This window comes from Eublepharis macularius, chromosome 11 (assembly GCF_028583425.1).
Source record: "Eublepharis macularius isolate TG4126 chromosome 11, MPM_Emac_v1.0, whole genome shotgun sequence".
Classification (NCBI taxonomy): Eukaryota; Metazoa; Chordata; class Lepidosauria; order Squamata; family Eublepharidae; genus Eublepharis; species Eublepharis macularius.
In genome coordinates, this window is record NC_072800.1 from 185,408 (window position 1) to 208,951 (window position 23,544).

Genomic DNA, 23,544 nt, shown 5'->3' on the forward strand with positions numbered 1-23,544 from the left:
TAAAAACCGAAGGGGGCAGGATCACAGGGCACCTCTTCAATTGCACCCTTCTGAATCAGGGTGGCCAATTCAGTTAAGAGCTCCGTATGAGGAGGTCCGGAAGAAAAGACAGGGAGACTCAGGTAAGGTAAACTCACAAACTCAACTTTATAACCATACTGAACAATATCAGAAACCCAAACATCGGAACCGATGGACAGCCACTCCCTCCAGTAAGCATGTAGCCTGAACCCAAACATAGGCTCAGATCCCTGTAATTGTCAGAATTGCTTCTGGGCGTGGGGGGCGTCCTTAGCCTGTTGATGCTGAGAACCAGGCTTGGGACGGTGACCTTGTCTGCGCCTGGAAAAGGATTGTTGAGGGCTCTGGTAACTCCTCTGAGACTGATACGAATACCCCTGATAAGGCTGGTACCGATATGATCTGCCCCGCTGAGAAGATCTGAAGTAAGGTCTGGCGGGATGCTGAGGAGCCTGGTGCAGAACACCATAGGACCGTGCTGTGAGACGATCCGTTCTCTTTTTCGACAGGTATTCATCTGTCTTCTCAGAAAAAAGGAGTGTCCCTTCAAAAGGTAAGTCCTCTACTTTGTTCCTCGTCTCAGGCGGGAGAGCAGTCGTGCGGAGCCACGCAAATCGCCGCAAAACCACTGCAGAGAGCAAGGAACGTGCAGACGTATCGGACAAACTCCTGCTCGTATTAATCTGGTGCCTCGAGAGGCGGGTGGCCTCCTCCTGGATGACACGCAGGAGGGTCCGCTGGTCTTCAGGGAGTTTGGGAAGGAAAGCAGCCACTTTCTTCCACAGGAAGAGCTGGTAAGCCGACATCATAGCCGCATAGTTAGCCACTTTGATGGCAAAAGCAGCAGAGGTGTACAATTTCCTCCCTAGAGTATCAATCTTTCTACTGTCCTTGTCAGTAGGAGCCGACATGGAACCTTGTTTGCCCCTTGCCTGCATCTCCTCAGTGACTAAGGAGGAAGGAGGTGGATGGACAGCCAAGAACGGATGGTTTTCGTCCTTTGTACGATAAAGGCCTTCCACTTTTCGGTTAGTGGCGGGGATAGAAGCAGGCTTAGCATTGAGCTTCTTCCACAACTCAACAAAACCATCGATCAGCGGAAAGGCTACGGAAGGAGTGGAACCCGAGTAGATATGCTGGTAGATCTTATCAGTAAATTTCGACTCCGTAGAGGTCGTTTCCAAATCCAGTGCTTTAGCCATTCGCTGAAGCAATTCATTATAGGCTCTGAAGTCGTCCGTCGGCGAAGGTTCTTCCGCTGGGCCAAGTTCAGCATCAGGCGAATCCGAAGGAGGGGACTCATAACCCCTTGGTCGGTTCCGATGGTAATCAACCTCAGAAAGGTGCGGTGTTCCATGCGAGTCGCCATAGGATCGGATCCGAAAGGAAGGAGACATCGAGTCCCCTCGAAAAGAGCGGTCCGATCGGAGCGGACTATCCCCCCTGTAGTATGAGGCCGCCCGGCCCTCACTGCTGTATCGCTCCCTCGATCGGCTCCGAGTCGGGTACGGGCTGTATCTACGGCCCGATCCACTTCGATAACTCCGACCTGATCTGATGGACCCAGATTCATGGGAGGTCGATCGCGGGCGTCCCGTAGGGGTCGGGGGTTTCTCTACCGGAACCGGGTCCTCCTGGGAAGAGGTCAAGACAGGAACCGGGTCGGGATCCTTGCGCCTCTTTTCCGGTGGGTCGGAACCGAGCGCACCCGAAGGGGCCGGTAGCGGAGAGGAAAGTAACTGCTCCAGAACCGCCTTGTCCCTTTTGGAAGAATGTTTTCTCTTCTTCTTCTTCTGCTTGTCAGAGTCGGACGGAGCGGATGGTTCTCCCGCTGTCTCCGAAGCGACTGCACCCTGAGACGGTGGAGGCGTCGGTCGTGACACCGAAGGCGTCCGGCTCCGAGACGCAGCTCGATCCAAGGCTGGTGCAGCAGATGAAGTCGAGGGCGGTCGGCTCCGAGGGAGCTTCGGAACCGATGGTGCTGGTTCCGACGCGCTCCGAACCGAGGAGGACGAGCGATCTCTCGGTCTCGACTCCGAATGACTCGGGGAAGGTAAGGCGCGAGGGGTCCTCGAGCTCACGGTTTCGGCCGGCCGAGGAGTGGATCCGGGCGCAGCAGATGGAGGTGCCTTCGCCGGAGGGTCCACAACAGACATGGCACGTTGCCACAGCGAGGCGTGCAAACGGTCCGCCCTCTCCGCCCTGGCCTTCGAAGTAAAGGCACGGCAATGTTTACAGGCCTGGGTATTATGGGTTTCCCCGAGGCAATAAAGGCAATTAGAATGGCCGTCTGACCTGGTCATCTTTCGATTACAGGAGACGCATCGTTTGAACAAAGCAGTATCCGACATCGCGAACGAGTAGAAGAGCTAAAAACCTCATCTATCGGCGGCGAAAAGGAAACTGAGGGTATGTGTGGGGCGCTCCGCCTTCTATAGTCCATTTAGGCGGGAAAATGGCCGCGCATGCGCGGTGGAAGGCGAGAGCGCCCCCTGGTGGCTTTGAGCTATAAAAATCTCCGGTATCGGCAGGCCTGCGCGTGCGCAGTCCCATGTGGGACTGCACAGGAAGACCGTGGATGAACAACAGTTACCTAGCCTAGGTAGAATATGTTGAAGTAGGTTTGCAAGGAAGATTCAGACACGGGGAACTGTTAAACTCAATTTTATAATGATTCTTGACAACTTCTAAAACCCAAACATCTGTGGTGATGGACGCCCAAGGCTGCATTAAAAGGGTTAATCACTGAAAAAATCAGGTTTTTCCTGCACTAGTGAGCATTGCTTCCGACTTAGGCTCGAATCTTTGCTCCACATTAATGAGACACCTTATCTCGATTTGTGATTGGACTTACACTTCTAAAACTGCCCTTGACCAGTAGATGTTGGGTGATTGTGAGGATACTGATGTTGGCAAGAACAGTATTTGGCGTAACAGCCCTTGTACTGCTGCTGTTGCTGCTGTTTGTAGAAAGGCTGAGAACTGTTGATAGGGTGCTAATACTCTGTAGGATCTTTTTGCTTTTGGGACAAAAATTCATCAGTTTTTGAGGAGAATAATGTCTCCTCCTGAAATGGCAGATCTTCCACTCTGCCTCCCATCTTAATAGGTAGAACCATGGATTGGAGCATGCCTCCAAAGGACTACTGCTGAAGCTAAGTCCCTGGTGGAAGTATCAGCTATGTGCCGTCCAGCATTTATCTGCTGTTTGAACAGTTTGTTTGCCTCTTCTTGAATCACTCTGACTAGGACCTTCTGGTCTTCTGGAAGATGCTCATTGTATGCAGCCATCTTATTCCAGAGGATTATCTAATAAACCCTCATAATAGCAGCATAGATAACAATTTCGATAAGTGCTTGAGGCTCAGTGGTGTTGTCAGATCCATGCCGTTGCCAGGTTTGAAGGGCTCATTGTGCCCAAAGCCCATTGGTGGTTCCGAGATGGAGTTGGGTCTGAAGAGCTCAGTGCACTTCAAGTTGAGTGATGCTTCTGAATTAAAGATGGTGCAGTTGGATCCAAGGAGTTTGGAGCCTCAGAGGGGGTGACAGCTAGAGTCAGACTTGGTTGGTTGACAAACTCTACCAAGGCAGAGGACTTAGCCGATTTATCAGATGGGCTGGCCACAGCTGACAATGTTTGTTCCCACAAAGTGGCCTTGAGCCTGATAGTTCTTTCTGCTCTGGCCTTAGGGGTGAAGCTTTGACAAAGTTTGCATGAGCTAACATTATGCCCCTCTCCTAAACAGACGAGGGAAAGAGCATGCCCATCAGTCTTAGTCATTTTCGTATTGCACTGAATGCGTTTTTTGAGTAAGACTTTTTCAGCCATCCTGACCATGTCTTCTGTTTGTTTGTCTGTCTGTCTCTGTTTGTCTAGGCGAAGAAAGAAATCAACAGAAGATTATCTAAGCAGAATCTCTGCAACTGGTGGCAAAAGAGGAACTGAGTGTTGGGGGCATTGCCCCTCCCAGAGAGCAGGCTGTTTCAGTGGGAAACAGGCTGTGCACGCGTTCTGGGAGGGGACAGAGGCCCCCTGGAGAAATTTTAGCTGCAGAACCTACCAATCAGCAGGCCTCCGTGTGCGCAGTCCCATGTGGGATTGCACAGAAGACCAAAAATGAACATGGACATCCTTAGCACATGCACACAGGTCTCTCCAGATCCCAGCTAAGTAGTCCTATGATTATGCCCAAGTAGTGCTTATGGAGAATGTTAGTAGGTTTACAAGGACATTATATTCTACAATTATTTGATATTATTAAATTTATTGTTCTCTTGTAAGTGTCCACGTTATTATTTAAAAACATTCTGATTCATATAGAAAGCAAGAGATAAGCACAGAAATTCCACAAAGCATATCACAGTAACATTTCAAAAACACATTACATATATTAACTAGTTTGTCCAACAATACTGAGGTTCCTTGTTCAAATTTAGAATGATCTTTACATACCTATTTGGTAGACGTATTCTTTTGATAGCATAGTTACAATCATCTACTTTGTTTCTAGCTTCAAAAACTACTCCAAATCCTCCACGACCTAGACATTGAACTGGCTCAAAATCAGTTAAAAATCTGCAGAGAAAGAAAATAAAAAACTTTATCAATCATTAGCATCGTAAGTACTATAAATATTCTTTGCTTATTTGTATCAACCCCGACCTGGACAGCCCAGGAGAGCCAGACCTTGTCAGATCTCCGAAGCTAAGCAGGGTAGGTCTTGTTTAGTATTTGGATGGGAGACCTCCAACAAACACCAGGATTACAGTGGCAGGCAATGACAAACCACCTCTGTTAGTCTCTTGCCATAAAAACCCTGCCAGGGGTCGCCATAAGTCAGCTATGACTTGAGGGCAGAATTTTATTCATTTTTATCAATGACATCCTCTTTAATACACGTAGCCCAAATTCTCTTAAAATTAGAGCATCCACACTAGATCAGATCAATGGTTCATTCAGCCCAGCATTCCGTTTCATACAGCGGCTATACCCACAAGGTCTGTGTTGCTATTATCCCCAAGCACTGCAATTCAGAATGTTCTTTTCTTTGAACCTGGGAGGCTTTGTTTAGTTAATAGGCACTGATGGCTCTATCTTCTATGAATCTGATTAACCCAGCTTTAAAGTCAACGAAAATATTGGCCAGCACTACAGTCTGAGAAGGAATGCCAGAATTAGCAGTGGGGCGTAGTACTCCTGTCTTGAATGTACTGCCTACAATTATTACAGGAGAGGGAATTCTCTTGTATGTTCTCTATCCCACAAATAATTTTATGAACATTCACCTCACTCCTCTAAACATCATTTCTCAAAGCTAAAGAGTCTCATATTCCCTGGGCTTTCCTTGTAGGGAAGGTTCTTCAAATCTTTGTTTACTGTGGGAGCCAAACTCTGTACCCTTTCCAGTGCTGCAAACTAGAGATGCAACATTTCCATGAATTTTGAAGCCACGGAAAAAAATTTGAAGCCACATCGGCGTTTTGGGGAAGAAAACAACTTTTTTTGGGTGGTTTGTGTGTGGGAATATATATATATATATAAAAAATACTTACTGCCCCTGTCAAACTGCTTTAACATAAAATGCATCATTTATAACATGCATAGCAAAAAAAAAGCAGTATTTCATATATTTATGGAATTTAAACATTTTGAATGCCTTAGTTTTCTATAAACAAAATTTCCAAGATACCCAATACTTGAAACAATACTGTAAGCTGATGCACTTTCTGGTACCTTAGTACATGTAACTTAATTTTTGCCATCTGAAAAGTAAAAAAAAAAAAAAGTAAATAAAAAATATAAAATGTCTGAAGGGAACTCTGACTCTTGAATGCTTACACGGAAAATCTTGTCACTGGACTCAAATCCTGCAGAACATATATATGGTCAGAAAAGTGGTCACACAAAGGAATAATAGTAATAATAATAATATCTGCCCAGCTCGATAACAGTTCCAACTCCATGCGTCTTCTTTCCTTCTTGTGGCTACTGATTAGAGTAGAGGTTGCCAACATGGTGCCGGTGGGTGCAATGGCACCCACTGACACCCTTGCTAGCACCCGCGAAGGATTTTGAGAAAGTGGGCGAGGCCAGATGGGCCTTCTGTCCAGCAGGGCTTCTGACTGGCCAATGAAGATTTCATTGACTGTGCAGTTATAGCACAAGGGTGACTGAAGGGATACACAAGAAAATAACCCCCGGAGAGCAGGTGGTCTGGTGGTAGAGAATCATCAGTCTTTTGGGGAAACAATGAGGCACCCTCAAATGGGAAAGCTTCAATTTTGTTGTGCTTATCCTGAGACAGGATGGTGGAATGGAGCCAGGAGTGGCAGTGTAAGACAACGGCAGAAGCTACAGACCTGGCCGAGCAGTCTGTGGCATGTTTGCCCACTGACGTTTGTTGTTTGGCCAGTCTTGAGGCCCCACCCTGAAGTACTCTCACAAGAGCTTTTCTATCCTCAGGTAGATCGTGGATGTAGGTGGAAATACGTTCCTATTATAGCTTGATAGTTAGGTGTTCAGAAATTAAGGGCTGCAGAAGAATAGATTTCCCTTTCTTGTGCGTCCAGCTTGCGTTCCTCTTTGTCCACAGGAGAAAAGTGGGAATCATAGTGGTATACTGACTGGATCTCCACAGTTACTAGTGAGGAAGGGTGTGGATGGTTAAAGAGGAACGTGCAGTCCTGTTGTTTTAGTTTATAATAATTTTCAATTGTACATGATGTAGCCGGTACAGATGCAGGTTTCTTCCAGATACTATGGACAATGTCCAAAAGATCCTCAACTGCTGGGAAAGCCGTGGATGCAGGTGAATCTGCGTAAAGAGCCTGAAGGACCTTGCTCTTAGGCTTAGGTGTCGCTGTGGAGATGTCAAGTTCTAGGGTTCTTGCCATTCTCAACATTGGCTTGGAGAATAAGCAGAAGCTCTCAGTGGGAGATAATCAGGCCATTTCTCCAACTGCCTCTTCAGGGGAGGGATCCAAAGCCAAGTCAGAAGTGATATCTGAATGAGAAGCCACTTCCTCTCCTTATCTGAATCCGAGGATATCGGTGATTGAGTTTGGAATCAGTGAGGCGGAGCTGATGTTTCAATCAGAACTGAGGGGGGCAGTGCAGAAGCAAGAAGAGGTGCAGCTTGCAGATGTGACAAATTCCTGCCAATTTGGTACCTGGGGAGGACAGGTTATGCCCAGAGGCCTGGACATGGGTAAACCCGGAGGTATACTTGATAGTCTCAACGGTGAGTTCCATGCTTGAGTAGGCTGTAGGCTTGAGCAAGGCTTGAGTAGGCTGTAGTTGCGCCAACTCTGCACCTGCACTCAGAGCAGGAATTGTTGCAACCGAAATGGAAATTCTGGATCTCTCTCATCTTCCCCTTTGGTCTTATGCGAGATCGCCAGAATCCTCAGCACTTCAGGGACCTGCTTATCTGCTGGGAAACTGGGGCCTGCTCCTTTCAGCCTAGGGGAGCTGCTGCGACCGTCAGCCTCTGGAGAGTCTGATGCACACTCAAGCAGCTCTCGGTTCTTCTGAGAAGGTTCCTCCTGGCCCGAGGACTGGGAGCCTTGCCTGGAGTCTGCTTCTTGCCATGGGCCTGGAAACTCCTAGGACCGCCAGCTAGAAAGTTTGCTGCTGCTCTGACCAGTGTGCCCAGGGTGGGGGTGGGGGCTTCCCTTATGAACTTGTCCTTTTTTTTAAGGATCACTGTGCTCCTGAGCATCGCTGGCACCGTCCTGCTCAGAAGGCAGGGCCAGAAAGACTGACAATCCCTGAGATAAGCACCTTCCCTCCAGGATCGAGTCAGTCAACTGATCCTGCTTTCAGAGAGGAGGAGCTGTGTCCCGCTCCTAGGACCACTGGAGGAAGCCCCACACATGCGCGTTGAATGGAGGGAGCGTCTCCTACCGTCTGAGAGCTTCAAAATCTTCCTTGGTGGCCGGCCTGCGCCTGCACAGTCCCAATGTGGGACTTTGCAGAAGGCTGACTATGAGCGTGCAGCGTGGCTTTGGTGCAATTTCTTTTCCTCCTCCCTTGGGTTGCCAGCTCCAGATTTGGAAAGTCCCGGAGGTTTGGGTCGTGAAATCTAGAAAGGGTGGTATTTGGGTACGGGAGGGAACTTAACAGGGTACGCGGTCATACAGTTCAGTCTCCAAAGTAGCCATTTTCTCCAGGGGAACTGATCACAATAGTGAGATCTCCAGCTACAACTGCAGGCTGGCAACCCTAACCCACCTCCTTCTGTTCTCCCTCCTCGTACGGTGGAGCAGTAAGCGACTCGTGATTCAGTCTGTGGGTATGGGTGTCACAGCGAGGGGTCAACCACAAGGGAAGGGTCAGGTCAAAAGGAGAACAGGAGGCATGCAACAGCTGAGAAGGAATAAAACCCCCCTGCATGCTCCCCTCCTGAACATTATGTGTATCCTTCCAGGTGCAGGAACGCCTCTTGGGTATGAGAGCTGTAATATGTCTATAGCATGCCCACCTGGTCCTAAAAGCATTTCACTCATTCTAAAAGGGAAAGCATTTTATAGGAGGCTTTTTTCAGTACTCTCCAATTTTTTTTAATCTGAAAAATTAAAAAACTTTGGAAAATGGTGGGCGTTTTTTAATCCCCCCCCCTTCACTAGCTGCAATATCCTTTTTGAAGCACTGTGGCTAATACTGGATACAGTACTCAAAAGGCAACTGCATCACTCATCTCAACAAATGTATTACAGAGTTAAAACCATTGATCAATTTCAGGTAAGTAGTATTTCAGTAGTATTTTTAGCTTTTTTGGGTCAGATACTCACTTTAAAAATTAATCTGGTAACTGGTTCAGTCGCTTTGAACCCGTTTCAATAGGCAAGGAAGAGAATGTAATTTGAAATGGGGAGAGGGTAGATTGTGTTTAGCAGTTTTAAGCCGATTATTTTATTTATTTTTAAGTTTGTCTGAGGCATCCTCGGGTGACTGGGCGTCTTTCTTGCTGTTACTTTCTTCCCAGGACTGAATCAGGGCGTATCACTTGCTTGGTTTTTTTACTATTCTTTTTTTTTATTTGAAGATTCCGGGTATAGAAGGTAATTAGGGCATAACATGCAATATCAACATATCCCGGGTCCAGGAGCACCTTAAAGACCAACTAAATTTCCAGGGTATGCGTTTCTTTCACAGATCTTGCTGTTGTGCGTTATCCAACATGGCTTATCTCCTGTGCCATGACCATGAAAGCTTAAAAAGTCAAACAACGAATATGCAATTATTCTATTTTAGGGGGAAAGACTCCTCTTAGATACGAGACCAGAATGAAAGCTAAGCGTAATCATCTAGGGGGGCCTTGGAAAAAATAACAACAACAAAAAAATACTAAGCAGTATTTTGAAAAAAGCTAAACACCATCTTGCCTCACCCTCCAAACAGAACTCCCTTTCTTCTTCTTCTTCTTCTTCTTCTTCTTCTTCTTCTTCTTCTTCTTCTTCTTCCTTTTAAAAATCTTACTTCCCTAACCCCAACTCCTTTCGGCTCAACCTTTTTTCCCAAGAAGTCTCACTAACTGAGTTCTTTTTTAAAAAAAAGGAAGTTAGGGTTGCTTCTGTGTGATTTTTGCTTCCTGAACGGCCACCCTGTGTGTTTCCCAGTGAGAGCCTTTACACCGCCACAGAGCTTGAGCCTGGAGATTTCTGCCGCCACTGAGATCAGGCACAGAAACCTCCGCATCAGAGAGGCAGCTCTGGAGTGCATCGTTCAAAAGGGAAGGAGCCCTGCTGTGCTCCTTGCAGAATGCAGGACTATGCCACAGCAAGTTAAAGCTCGGGACGCAGTCTGTTTCTACTTCTTTGTGGTCTCTGAGGAGTGCGCCGATGGATGTAGAAGAGTAACCAGACCTAGCTAGAGGCAGGTACAGGTTTATGATCGAAGAGAGTGGAACAAGCTTGTCCAAATGATGCATCTGATGGTGCCCACACATAAAGGGTGCCGCATTTGGTCGATGTAGACAGCTGGCCCAGATGGATTCCCTGCATAACTCTGGAAATGGGACTTGCCTATTGATGCTGTATCCAAAGATCAGGCGGAACGAGCTGTGTGTTTCTCTGGAGGAAGCCTCAGGACAGCTTTGTGAACAACAGTCAGCACGGCCAGCACAGCCTGATCAGGATACAGTCCGTGCAACCCCTCAGCATCTTCCCTAAGAGCTTTGTTACAAAGGGGGTAAGAGAGAAAGGGCAGACAGGCATCCTGAGCAGATCCAGAGAAAAGACAACAAGCACTTGCCCTGGCTTAAGGCAGCAAAAGGTCTCTAGGAAGTCACAGCAACCCAGACAGGAGCTGAATGTCCACTGGTGCGCCACTGCACCAGGACTTCTCAGCAGCCACTCGAGTGTTGCGGTCACCTGCAACATGGATGGCAACAGGAGTGACGGTGTACATGGTGCCACAGGCAGCAGGAAAAGCAGCGGCTCAGGTGCAGAATGCCATTTAACTCTGTGGGTTGATGTAGCAAATGAAGGTCATGTCGTCAGTGGCCAGTTGCACTACTCTGCCTCACAGCCTGGGGAGGAAGGTATGAAGTGAAGCCTACACAGCCAGAAGCTCTAAGTGGTTGATGGGGATTTCCTGCCTTACAACCTAAATTTTTCCTCCATGAATACACGAGGACCCTCCCCAACATCAGAGGCACTGACTCTTTCCACACACCACCTGTCAGCCTCTCTCAACTGCTTCACAACAGCAACTGGGAGTAACACAGTCTTTGCATGAAAGCATTTTTAAAGAAAAACTCTTGTAAAAGGATGGCACCCAAGTGATTAAGAAAGCAGTAGGAGACAAACTCCAGGTGTTCTTGGGTAACTCTGTTGCTCTGGAGCCTTTTCAGTTCGGTTTCAGAACAGGCTATGGGATGCAGACAGGCCTAGGGGCTTGAGTGCAGACAAAGGCCATACTTCTTTGTTGCTCCTCCAGGATATATCGGCAGCCAGATCATGCCATCCTGTTGAGGTGTTACGAAGCAGAAGTAGGCATCAGGTAATGCGCCTTGGATGGTTGAGATAGCTTCTCATGAAATGGACTCACAGGGTTGCTATCTTCAGTGTGGGAACTATCCTGCGGGGTTCCACATCTTTCCCCTGTGCTATTCAACCTCTATGTAAAGCCTTTAAGGAGAAATAATTCATAGCTTTGACAGTGGATGCTGTCCGGGGTCCACAGCACAGCCCCCGGACTTGCCGGGAGGAGGAGACGGGAGGCAGCCGGGAGACAGCCACCCAGTCGCCCCAGCAGGCTCCCAGGGCCAGAACCTACCTACACAGGAGGGAGGGAAAGAAGCACCCAAGCCTCAGAGGGTCAGAAGGGGCAGGTGGCCAGCTAGCCCCACCCTCCAGTGGGAGTCTAGGAGGCCAGGCAGGGAGAGTGGGGTCAACCCAGAGGGGACCAGAGCAGAGGGAGAGGGAAGAGGCAGTGGGAACAGACAGACAGCAGCTGACCAAACAGAAACCTTACCAGCCAGGGAGGAGAAGCAGCCTCAGCAACCCAGAACCACGCCCCAGCCTGCAGCCCCGCTTGAAAGCAATAATCTAGCTCAGGGGAGGCCAGGAGTGAAGCAACACCAGGCGGAGGAGGAGGAGAAGATGGGCAGTAAGCCAAGGAGGCTCAGCTGAACCTGCCTTCAGCCATCAGCCCAGCCAGGGAGGCTGGATAGCCAGCCAATGAGGTCCAGGTGGCCCGGCCTAGTGCTTCCAGCCAAATGAGCACAGGTGCAGCTGCCTAGGCCAGCTAAGGCCATGGTTAGAAGGCAGCAGGAGGGTGTGGCTGGCAGGTAGAGCATGGCAAGGCTGAGGGGATAAAAGGGAAGCCCTCCCACTGGGCGTGGTGGGTTGAGTAGGAGGGATGGAGTGGAGGAGGAGAGCTGATGAAGGAGGAGGAGAAGAAGAGTTATGACGGGGTCAGGTTGAGCAGGCCAGCGAGTGGACTGAGAGGGAGTCTGGGTGAGGTATACCACCCCTCCTTCTCCTGAGGAGGGTCCTGCAGTATCCCTGGTGCCCCTCTGACGTCAGAGCCAGGCCTGCCAGCGCCCCGCCCAGCGGCGCCCTTGGCAAGCGCTGACAGATGCTATCAATATGTGTATGACACCCAGCTCTACATCTCACTACCCCAAACCCCTGCAGGCCTGAAGCTGCTGGCTTGACAGCTGTGGTCCAATGGCTGAACGCAAACAGATTGAAACTGAACCCAGACAAGACAAAGGCGATGCTGGTGGGGAAGGTGGAAGCTGGAGATACTGAAGGGCAAGCGTGTTCACCACCTTCTGATAGGGTTCAGTTGACCGCTGCAGACTCAGTTAAAAGCCATGGGGTTATTCTGGCTCCAGCGCTGCTGCCAGAGAAGCAAGTTAGTGCAGTGCAAAATATGTCTTCTCCAAACACAGTCCAACTTGGAAGATACGGCCCCCTACCTTTACACCAATCTGGCCACCTGGTTCCACACCACTGTAACATCAGGAGTAGACTACTGCAATGTACTCTACATAGGCCTTCCCTCAAAATCAACTGAAAGACTCCAATAGGTGCAAAATGCGGCTGCTAGATTATTATCAGGAGCTAGATGAAGCATGCATACGTGCCTCCGACTCTGCAGTCGCTCCCTCGGCTACCCATTAGTTACGGGGCTTGATTCAAGGTTTTGGCTCCGACACACAAAGCCGGTCATGGCCTTGGCCCCTCAGGACCGCCTCTCTTCCTATGCCCCAACAAGGCAACCTGCTCATCTGAACAGGGCCTTCTGCACGCCCTGCACATGGGGGGAATCAACAGCTGCCCAGGCACTAGTCTTCTCTGTGGTGGCTCCCATCTTATGGAATGGCCTGCTGGAAGAGATCAGGAAAGCTCCCACTCTTCTGGCACTCCAAAAACTATGAGAAACTGAATTATTCAACAGGGCTTTCTTACACAGGTAACAGGACTGTGCAACACAGAAATGGTACAAGAGACGTGTGGGAAAGAGATAGGGCCTGTACATCATATTGCTGTGTAATGTCTGTTGCTGTAAGCAGGGGTCATTTCGTAGAAAAAGAGCTGCAGGAACTCATTAGCATATGCCACGTCCCTTGATCGGGCTGAAATGGCCAGGATTTGGCTGCTGCCAGATTGGGGGGGTGTTCCCACATCTGGAAGTAGCCCGATCAGGACCAATTTGGCCCCAATCCAGTCCGAAACGGGCTCAAAATGACCATTTTGGGCATGTTTTGGCCTGGATCGGGCCCAAAACGGCACAGATCGGGTTGGTGCCGGGCAAGGAAGTGGTCCCCTACCAGGCACTGACCCAATCCTGGTGGTTTTGGCCTTGACCCCGGCCGAAACAGGCCCCAAATGGCCAAAAATGGCCATTTGGGGCCTGTTTGGGCCTGGATCAGGGCCAAAACAGCCCAGACCAGGTCAGGGCCGGGCCCTGCCTGGCACCAACCTGATCCCAGCTTTTCTGGCCCCGATCCCAGCGGAAATGGCCGAAAGTGGACATTTTGGGCCCGTTTGGGCCCAGAGCAGGGCTGAAATGACCAGGACTGGGTCAGTGCTGGGTGGGGGAGGCTTTCCACACCTGGCACCAACCCGATCCTCACCATTTCAGCCCAGATCCCACCAGAAAATGGCCCCAAAAGGCCAAAAGTTGCCATTTTGGGCCCTTTGGGGGCCAGATTGGGGCTGAAACAGCCTGGATCCGGTCGGTGCTGAGCACAGGAATGCTCCACTGCCCGGCACCAACCTGATCCCAGCCCTTTCGGGCCCGATCCCATCGGAAATGGGCCCAAAAGGGCCGAAAATGGCCATTTGGGGCATGTTTGAGCCCGGATTGGGAACTAAATGGCTGGGAACAGCTTGGTGCCGGGTGGGGGAGGCTTCCCCTGTCCGGCACTGATCCGATCCATTTTGGCTCCAATCCAGGCCGAAACAGGCCCAAAATGGCCAGAAATGGCTATTTTGGGCCCATTTCAGTGCCGAAACGGCTGGGATTGGGTTGGTGCCAGACAGGGGAAGGTTTCCCCCCCTGGCACTGACCCGATCCAGACCATTATGGCCCCAATCAAGACCTAAATGGCGAAAGATTTATGCGATCTGAAGAGAAACCAGAGTATGGCCCCAAATGTTCAAAAGTCAGGTGGGCTGGGCCACCTGACAGTTAGGGGAACTGCCGGGACAGCGTTCCAGCGCATTCCCCCTGGAAATGAGCCCTGGCTGTAAGTATGCTTTTACTAGATAGTTTTGTGTTGTTTAATATGTCATGTCAATTTACTTATGCTTTATTTCAGCATTATATCAGTTCATATCAGATTTCTTGATGTTTTCAAATTTCTACAATCTCTGCCCTACTGTATTGTTTATTGAATGTTCCAACAGTTGATTATATTGACTTACACTGTGTATTCTGTCTCAGCGCAAAAGTGAGAAAGGCGGACAATAAATAGCATAAATAAATAAATAAATAAATAAAATCTTTACTGGAAGGGGGCACTTTTAAAATATTACTTCTTTGTAATGGGAAAAAATAACAACACCTCCAGACTCTAGGGTCACAATCCAGAATCCCCTTTGAGATATTTGTAAAAGTTGCTCATCTCTAGCTGCCCCCTTACGTAGTAAGATGTGCTTTTGAAGATGCTATGAGCTTGGGGGAAGGCCTGCTGGAGGTACAAATTACTACTTACGCAAAAAGTGATGCTTCCTTTTGCCAGGGGAGACTTTGCCACCTTCACTGGGCTTTCCCTTCTGCCCAGCCCTCCCCAAGATTGCTGCCTTTAAAAGGGAAGGAGTGCAAACTGGGGCTGCGACTTTTTGCCTGTGGAGACTTTGCCACCTAACAGTTAATTTTTGATGTATTTCTATAGCATTTCAGACTCGTAGTATTATAGGATTTCATATTTGTTAGCTGCTGTGACTGGTCTTTTGAACATAAAGGTGGGATATAAATAAAACTAAATAAATCAAATACTATGAACCCCCCTCCCAAGGCTCAAAGCTGCTCACTATTACATTTAATGAGCACTGCAGCTGATTCATTATCCATTCTCGGGTTCTCAACAGCTAAGCCAATGTGAGGTGTTGGGCTCTGCATACATTTAGCTGAAACCCAACATCTGTTCTTACCTGGACACATATCCCGAGCCCTTGAAATCAGACCAGTGGTTGTTTTTTGTCTGTCCAGCAACAGGCTCATATTTGCTATCAGTCTGACACTGTGTTTCAGACTCCTTCCGCTGCTGATAAATAAGAACAGATCATTCGCTACTAACGATGAGAGAAGCTTATACTGAAAATTATGAAAAACAGTCATCTTACTAAAAGTTACTCAAGGCTTTCCCAGGTCAGAAAAGGTATTCCCAGTGATATTTTATAATATGATTGTTCTGTTCAGCCCTAGCTCCCGAGCAGTGCCTTCAACATTTTATGGCAGGGCCATCACAGCCGCCCCCCTCTGCATTCCACTGACTTGCTAGTTTCTGTTACTTCCTCTCACATCTCCCCTGCATCAAAGCACATGTTTCTTCTCTTCCTGAAATCTTTCTACATTACCTATGGCTTTCTCCCATCTAAAGTTACATTTAGGCTACAAGTACAATCCCACAGAGGCCAAAACGGTCTGGGGAAAAGGTCCCAGCTCTCTCGACTGATTGAGGGCCGAAGAGTGGAGGGAGGGAGACGGGGGCCCCAGCATGCTGCTCTGTACTGGCTGCGCTATGCGCGTGCTGGCACAGGGCAGTGCAGCTGGCAAGGAGGGACACAGCCGATACGCTGGGATGGGCTGACTGTGAAAATGGAAGATTCCCAACCCCAGCCAAAAGACTTGCTTTGCCTCTGTTTGCTCTTCCTGAGCTTCTCCTTCCTTCATTTCAAAATACCGAAGGCACTCTGTGGCCCTCATAGAAAGAGAGCTGGAAAGGACCCCAAGGGTAATCTAGTCTAACCAACCATGCAGGGAATTCTAGTCCAACCAACCAACAATGCAGGAAATTCACAGCTATTCTCCCTCCCTCTCCCTCAGTGATCCCTGCTCAAGGTGGCAAAAATCTTCCAGGATACCTTGCCAATCTGGCCTGGAGGAAAATCCCTTTCTGACCCCAAAGCAGCAATTAGTTGGGGCATGTGAGAAAGGACCACGAGAGCCTAGCACAGGTTCGTCCGTTCACGCCCTCCCTATCCCACTCCGCATACGTCCCCCTGGAGTCTCAGAATCGGCACTGCTGCCAGGTGGCCATCCAGCCTCATCCTACGTGCCTCCAAGGAAGGAGAGCCCCTCCTCACCGCCTGTGGTTCTTTCACCGCCTCACTCCCTCCACAGCCCTCTAAAGCTTCCTTCCTGCAGCTCACTGATAAGCGCCGTTGATCGTAACTCAAGTGTCTGTAAGACAGAGTCTTGCTCTCTATGAAACTACGTTGAACTTCCTAAGTTCTACCACTGAATTTTATAGTAGGATTTGAAAATGAATGAAAATCTTCCACAAGAATTACTGAAATACAAGGGGAGCAATCTTAAGCAGATGGACTCATTTTTATTCAATGGGACTGGCTCCCAAGGAAGTGTTCTTGGGATTAATGATGCTGCTCACAGAAACAGGCAACTCCGGAGCAAAGACTCCGTATCTTTTTAAGTGGCAATCTACTTGAGATACATCTACTTACTCGGTTGCGAACATGTGGATGGAAAAGCCGGTGCACAATAAAAGTTGTGGCCACAATGCACAATACAATGGTGCTGGCAATTTCCTTCCACCAGTGCAGAAGAAGAACTGGGTCTTTTTTCCGAGTGTTCTTGTAGTTCAAGTCGTCAGAAAACCTGACAGTGATCTGAGTGCTCCGTTTGTTCCTCTCCCTCTTGTAGTAGGGCAAATAATAACCATTATCTTTGAGGAAAAAAAGAACGAATAGTACTGTCTGTGAATATCCATGGACTTCTTTCTTTTTAAAGCTACTAAGTAGTGAAAAACCCACACTTGTTAGTTCAAACATATTAATGGCCCCAGAGAACTCTTCAACCAGCTTTAGGCAGAGTCGTAAGAATCTGCTTCTCCACCCTTTCAGATATTAGAACGCCACACCTTTTTAAAGGTCAGTTTCGAAAGATTTTCCTTTCTGCATAAGGACTGCTGTTAAGAGAACCCCCCGAACACCCATAAATGCATGGAACTAATCCGAGGTGCTTTTGGGACCCCATTCATGGCTACCAGTGGAAAAGATCCAGAGGAGGAAGCCGTGTTACTTTGCAGTCGAAAAACAGTAAAGAGTCCAGTAGCACCTTTAAGGCTAACCAACTTTATTGTAGCATCAGCTTTCAAGAGCCACAGATCTCAACCACAGATGATCACTTACTCGTGGGTGTAGCTGAGACACTGATAGGTACTGTAAGTTGGCTATGTATGAATAAGTCAAGAAAATTCTTCCAGTACACTGAAGACAGCCCCTACAATTTACCTGGAGCTAAAAATTAAGAGTTCCACAGATTTAAATGTACATTTGTGGAATTTTGAAAGTGTAAAATCTGTAGCTTCCAATTGCACATTCCAAGTTGCAATAATGTAATAATAACATAATAATAATATCATTCGATTTATATGCCGCCCTTCAAGATGACTTAACACCCACTCAGAGTGGTTTGCACAGTATGCCATTATTATCCCCACAACAACGAACACCCTGTGAGGCGGGTGGGGCTGAGAGAGCTCCGAGAGAGCTGTGACTGAGCCAAGGTCACCCAGCTGGCTCCGAGCGGAGGGGGGGAGTGGGGGATCAAACACTCTCAACCCCCCGCACCAAATACTGGCTGTAATGGCTGAGAACGTGCAGTGCAGCTCACACGTACCGTAGGGATACTGCAGAACCGAAAGGGCCCCATTACTGTACTCTTCATGGGAAAACTTATCATTGCTGAGACATTTGTCGAACTCATCAGATCCCACCAACACAGGAGTTCTGGAAGGGGAATCTGGAAAGAAAAAGCAAAATATGATGTTGGGGGTGTTGAAATGATTAATTAATAAACTCAAGTCTTCGCAAAGGCAGGTGTTCTGTAGCTGTTCAAACAGTGGACTGGGATCTTGGTTAGACTAGGCTGCACATCAGACTAGGATCGGTTCGAGGCACGACCTCTTAGCCTAATCTACCTCACGAAGCGGAGGGTTGTGAGGATAAAGTGGGGAAGGTGAGAACGACGCCTCCTTCTTGGGTCCCCACTGTGAGGAAAGGTGGGGGGGGGCATAAAGGAAGAGGATAATGAATACAGCAAATGAAGATGGGGAGAGGCAGACGGAAGGCAGGCTGGCTGGCTGGTAAACGTGAAGGAAAGAAGAGGACAGGGAACGGTGAGGATGTGGCAGCTGCCAGGACGAAAGGAAGAGGAAACAATATGGGAGGAGAGATACAGAGGGACATGCAAGTCTCCATGCAGGCTCCCTGCATGTCAATACTAATTTGCTCAAGCCCACATTTACGCACAGTGAGGGGCTGCAAAACATTTAAAACTTTGATGCCCCCATTTATCTGCAGTCATTTGACAAGCAGTCCCTTTTCAGACAAACATGTAAAACTGGACACCTTGACTCAATCCGTTTGAAACTTGACGGGCCTTCAGTGGACTGACAGCAATCACTCCACTGCAATTTTGGTATCACATGCTTCAAAAACAGTTCCTCCAGCCTTCCTGGAAAGATTTCCCCCATAGAGAATAATGGAAACAAATAGTTTGGGAATCCCCCTCCCCAAATCCAAATATAAATCAGTAAGTAGGGACCCTAATATCAGGACTATCAATATTATAGCCTTCTCAAATCCCGCCCCCCCCCAAATTAAATTAAAGCACACATCCATAGTAAGTTACACCTGATGAATGATAAGGGAGGTCAGAGGTTCCAACAAATAAGCAAGCCGATAAGTTTAAGTGAAAATTGATAATGGTGCAAGGTTATCGTCTGAGACAGGCAGAGTTTAATTTCTTGATGAGTTTTTAATTTGGCATTTCTATATTGCACATTCTCTTTCAAGTTTTCTCCCTGGATGCTTTGGTTTCTTATGTGTTCACTGATTCCCTCATGTAGAGACATTTGTCCAGTGTGGATAGCAGAGGAGCATTGCTGGCACACGAGGGCCGATATTACACTGGATGATGAGTCCAAGCTGGGGAAGCTGATGTTATTAGGTCGCGTAACATTATTACCCAAACGTATACAGACTCCTAGAATCACAGGATTGGAACGGAGCTCCAGGGTCATCTAGTCCAAACCCCTGCACCATGCAGGAAATTCACAACTATTCCCCTGACTGCCCCAGCGACCCCTGCTCCATGCCCAGGAGATGGCAGTACACCTCCAGGATCCCTGGCTAAACTGGCCTGGGCAAAATTGCTACCTGACCCCAAGGCAGCGATTACCCTAAGCATGTAAGAAGGCCACAAGAACTATGCACTGATGTAACCCTTCCTGCCCTCCCCTCATGATCTGCCCAGGTTCACAGAATCAGCAGTGCTGTCAGATGGCCCTCTAGCCTCTGCTTAAAAACCTCCAGAGAAGGAGAGCCCACCACCTCTTCCTAATGTTTAGCTGGAAACTCAAGCCATTGGTTCTGGTCTGACCTTCTGGGGCAGTGGAAAACAATTCTGCGCCATCCTCTACATGACAGCCCTTCAAGTACTTGAAGATGGTTATCATATCACCTCTCAGTCATCTCCTCTCCAAGCTAAACATACCGAGCTCCTTCAACCTTTCCTCATAGGACTTGGTCTCCAGACCCCTCACCATCTTCGTTGCCCTCCTCCGGACATGTTCCAGCTTGTCTATATCCTTCTTAAACTGTGGTGCCTAAAACTGAACACAATCCTCTAGGTGAGGGCTAACCAGAGCACAGTAGAGCGATATTATCATTTCTTGTGATCGGGACACTATGCTTCTGTTGATACAGCCCAAAACCGCATTTGCCTGTTTAGCTATCACATCACATTGCTGACTCATATTCAGGGTATGGTTTACTAAGACCCCCTTGATCCTTTTCACATATACTACTGCCAAGAAAAGTCTCCCCAATTCTATAATTATCCTTTTGATTTTTCCTTGCTAAATGCAGAACTTAGCACCTCTGCTGAAATTAATTTAATTTGTTTTTGCCCAGTTTTCCAGCCTGTCCAGATCATCTTGAATCTTTACTGTCTTCGACCGTATTTGCTACCCTTCCCAATTTAGTATCATCTGTAAATTTAACAAGCATTCCCTCGGTTCCTTCATCAAAATCATTTATAAAAATGTTGAACAAAACCGGTCCCAGGACTGATCCCTGAGGAACTCCACTTGTCACTCTTCTCCAAGAGGATGAGGAACCAGTAACAAAGCACTCTTTGGGTGTGATCTGCCAACCAGTTACAGATCCACCTAATAGTAACAGGATCCAAACTACATTTTACCAACTTGTCAACAAGGATATTATATGGAACCTTATCAAAAGCCTTACTGAAATCAAGATAAACTGTGTTTACAGCATTCCCCTCGTCCAGCAAGGTAGTAACTTTCTCAAAAAAAGAGAGATGGTTAGACTGGCATGACTTGTTCTTGAGAAACCCCTGCTGGCTCTTAGTAATCACAGCCATCCTTTCTAAATGCTCAAGGACTGACTGTTAGATGATATGTTCTAAGAATTTTCCAGGTATAGATGTCAAGCAGACGAGTCAATAGTTACCTGGATCCTCCTTTTCCCCCTTCTTGAAGATGGGGACAACATTTGCCCGCCGCCAATCTTCTGGCACCTCACCTGATCTCCAAGAATTCTCAAAAATAATGGACAGAGGCTCAAAAATGACATCCACAAGTTCTTTTAGTACCCCTGGGTGCAATTCATCTGGCCTTCGGGACTTAGTTCCATTCAAAGAAACTAGGTGTTTACGTACTAACTCTGTGCTGATCCTAGGCTGTAACTTTCTCCCCCCATCAGGTGTTCTGTTATTGCCATGTTGAGCACCGTCTCCCTCGCAGGAGAAGACTGAGGCAAAGTAGGAACTGAGCAGTTCTGCCCTCTCCTCATCGCCTGTTACAATTTCACTTCCCTCTCCCTGCAATGGGCCTACCACGTGCTTGCTTTTTTTCTTACTTTGAACGTAAGAACCTTTTTTTATTGTTTTTAGCATCTTTTGCTAGTTTAAACTCATACTGAGCTTTAGCTTTTCTAACACTCTTCCGGAAAGCATTGGTTATTTGTTTATATTCATCCTTGGTTATAAGGCCCTCCTTCCATTTCCTAAATGAGTCTTTTTTATTTCTCCATACATTAGAAAGCTGTTTATGATGCCACCTGGGCTTCGTTAAGCTCCTCCCATTTTTCCTTATCCTAGGAATCATTTATGATTGTGCCTTCAATATTTCGCTTTTTGGAAACTCCCTCCCCTCTTGAACGCCCTTCTCCTTAAGTATTTCTGACCATGTGATTCTACCCAGCAGAGCTTTCAGTTTGTTAAATTTTGCTTCCCTGGAGTCCAGCCTATATGCCTGACTACGTCCAGCTTTTAAGACAAAGCTGCCATCTAGGTCTGTTTCAAGGTTTGGTTCCTGCATTTATATCCCTATTGGCTGTCCATGGTTGTTGGTAAGAAGATCATTTTAATTTGCATGGCTGTCTGTAAGCATGGAAAGGCCTGTCTCCCAAGACCTTTGAAAGAGAAATGTCCTTATTCACAAGCAGGTATAGGTCACTTATGATGCACTGAGGAAGTTGTGAGATGTAAGCGGGGTCTTGTCGTTATCTTTGGGGCTATCTTGAAGCAGGCTGGGTACCAGATGATATAGTTTTCTGGTGATCTGAAGACCTACATCGTTCTCACAGCCCCTTCTTACATGCTCAGAGTAAGGCTGATCCCCATCTTGGGGTCATGTAGTAAATTCCCCCAGGCCAGTTTGGCTAGGGATCCTGACAGTGTTTTGTCAGCTTTGGGGCATGCCGTAAGGGTCACTAGGTGTGTGGAGGGGGAGGTAACTGAATTCCCTGCATTGTGCATGGGGTTGGACTAGATGACCCTGGAGATCCTATCATGTCTGTCTGTACCCATTCATCCATGCCAATATTAATTCTGTGTTTAAATGCTTAGTACAGTCGTGGCAGACTTAATCCCGATGTGGTGCTCTAGTGATCTAACCATTTCTCAGGCTTTCACAGGTGGTTACCTGTTTGTGACCTTGTACTTCCTTTCGGACTATGAAATGTCTTTCTCCTTAGCAACAAAATGCAATATCACAAGCATGCAGAATGTTCTCACAAAGAAAGAGCAGCAAAAGATTGTTTTGAAATGGGAGGGGAAGGAAAAGCGAGCTAGAAAAGAAATGTGATTTTCCCACGTGGTCATTCCTGTCAAGTTTTTGCTCATGCTGCTTAGTGGCTTGCATTGCTCCTAAGTAGACCCGTGGGCCTGAATGTAGAAATGATCTGATTTCTGAATAAAATCCATTTGACTAAAGGACCTGTGTCTTGCTGCAAATGGGCCAGGGATCTATCTGCTCTATCCTGCCACCCATAGCCTGACAGGTCCCTTCCAACCTTGTAAGTCTCTGATTCTGCTGTCTATGCCTAAAGCAATTTATCACAACACCTCCAAACATAATATTGAAATTAAAACACTGTATAATATCCTGGCTTAAATAGAGACTTGGATTTTTTTGCTCATTATAACCTCTAATAGCTCTACAGGACTCAGTTTATAGAAATTTTAATTGGCTGTTCAACTGTTTACTGTTTATAGCTTTTATGTTTACTCTTTATCGGTGAAATAAATAAAAATGCTTCTAAAAAAGACATTTTAATTAGCTATTCTACACATGTTCCTTGTGACAGTATCATTTAATTTTCACATGACCCTGCTTATTTGTTTGAAGTTTTGACTTCCCTCATTATCTATTATGTGTAACTAGCAATTCTGTTTCACTCGCAAAGGGGATCCATACTTTGAAGATTTTTTATGGGATTCACAACCAACATCCCTACCTTCTTTGTCCCTCCCGCCCCCCCCCCACCCGCACACAGAGAATTCACATGTGAAAGATTCATGACATAATTCACACCAAACGCCTCTGGTCCCAATTCCTCCTCCTCCCCTCTTGTAATCTCCCCCATAAGGAATACTTCCCGTTTGATCTGAAAAAGTGAGCTGAGACTCTCAAAGGATCATACGGAAATAAATGTTATTAGTCTTTAAGATGTCACTGGACTTTTGTTTTATTGAGGCTTATAGCCACAGACGGATCTTTCCTCCACGTATTTATCTAACTTTTTAAAGTCAGCTAAACAATATCATGTGACAGTGAACCCCACAAGTGAATTACTCCAAGTGAACGAGCCTCCAGTCTGTTCTGCATGCATTACCCTCCTGCTACACTAGGTGTGTAGTAGTTCTAGTTTCGTAGAAAAGGAGAAAAAATGTTCCCTCTACCATATAACTCGCAACAATGTCCTTTTCTGAGATTTCTCTAAACTACAATGCCCCCACGCTCCTTGGCCCTTCCTCCTAGGGAAGGTGCTGCAACTCCTTGACCATTT

The 23,544-nt window shown here is 47.3% G+C and overlaps 1 protein-coding gene across 2 annotated transcripts in view; it reads right to left on the reverse strand.

Moving 5' to 3' along the window:
• The window catches only part of EIF2AK3 (eukaryotic translation initiation factor 2 alpha kinase 3), a 166,942-nt gene that overhangs the window by 87,906 nt on the left and 55,492 nt on the right, over positions 1-23,544 (reverse strand). For both annotated transcript variants that reach the window (XM_054991013.1, XM_054991012.1), the window contains exons 8-11: positions 17,846-17,968; positions 16,669-16,889; positions 15,136-15,248; positions 4,475-4,597 (exon numbers count right to left, since the gene is read on the reverse strand). In XM_054991013.1, coding sequence (XP_054846988.1) covers positions 4,475-4,597; positions 15,136-15,248; positions 16,669-16,889; positions 17,846-17,968 — 580 coding nt within the window. The remainder of the gene's footprint in view (positions 1-4,474; positions 4,598-15,135; positions 15,249-16,668; positions 16,890-17,845; positions 17,969-23,544) is intronic.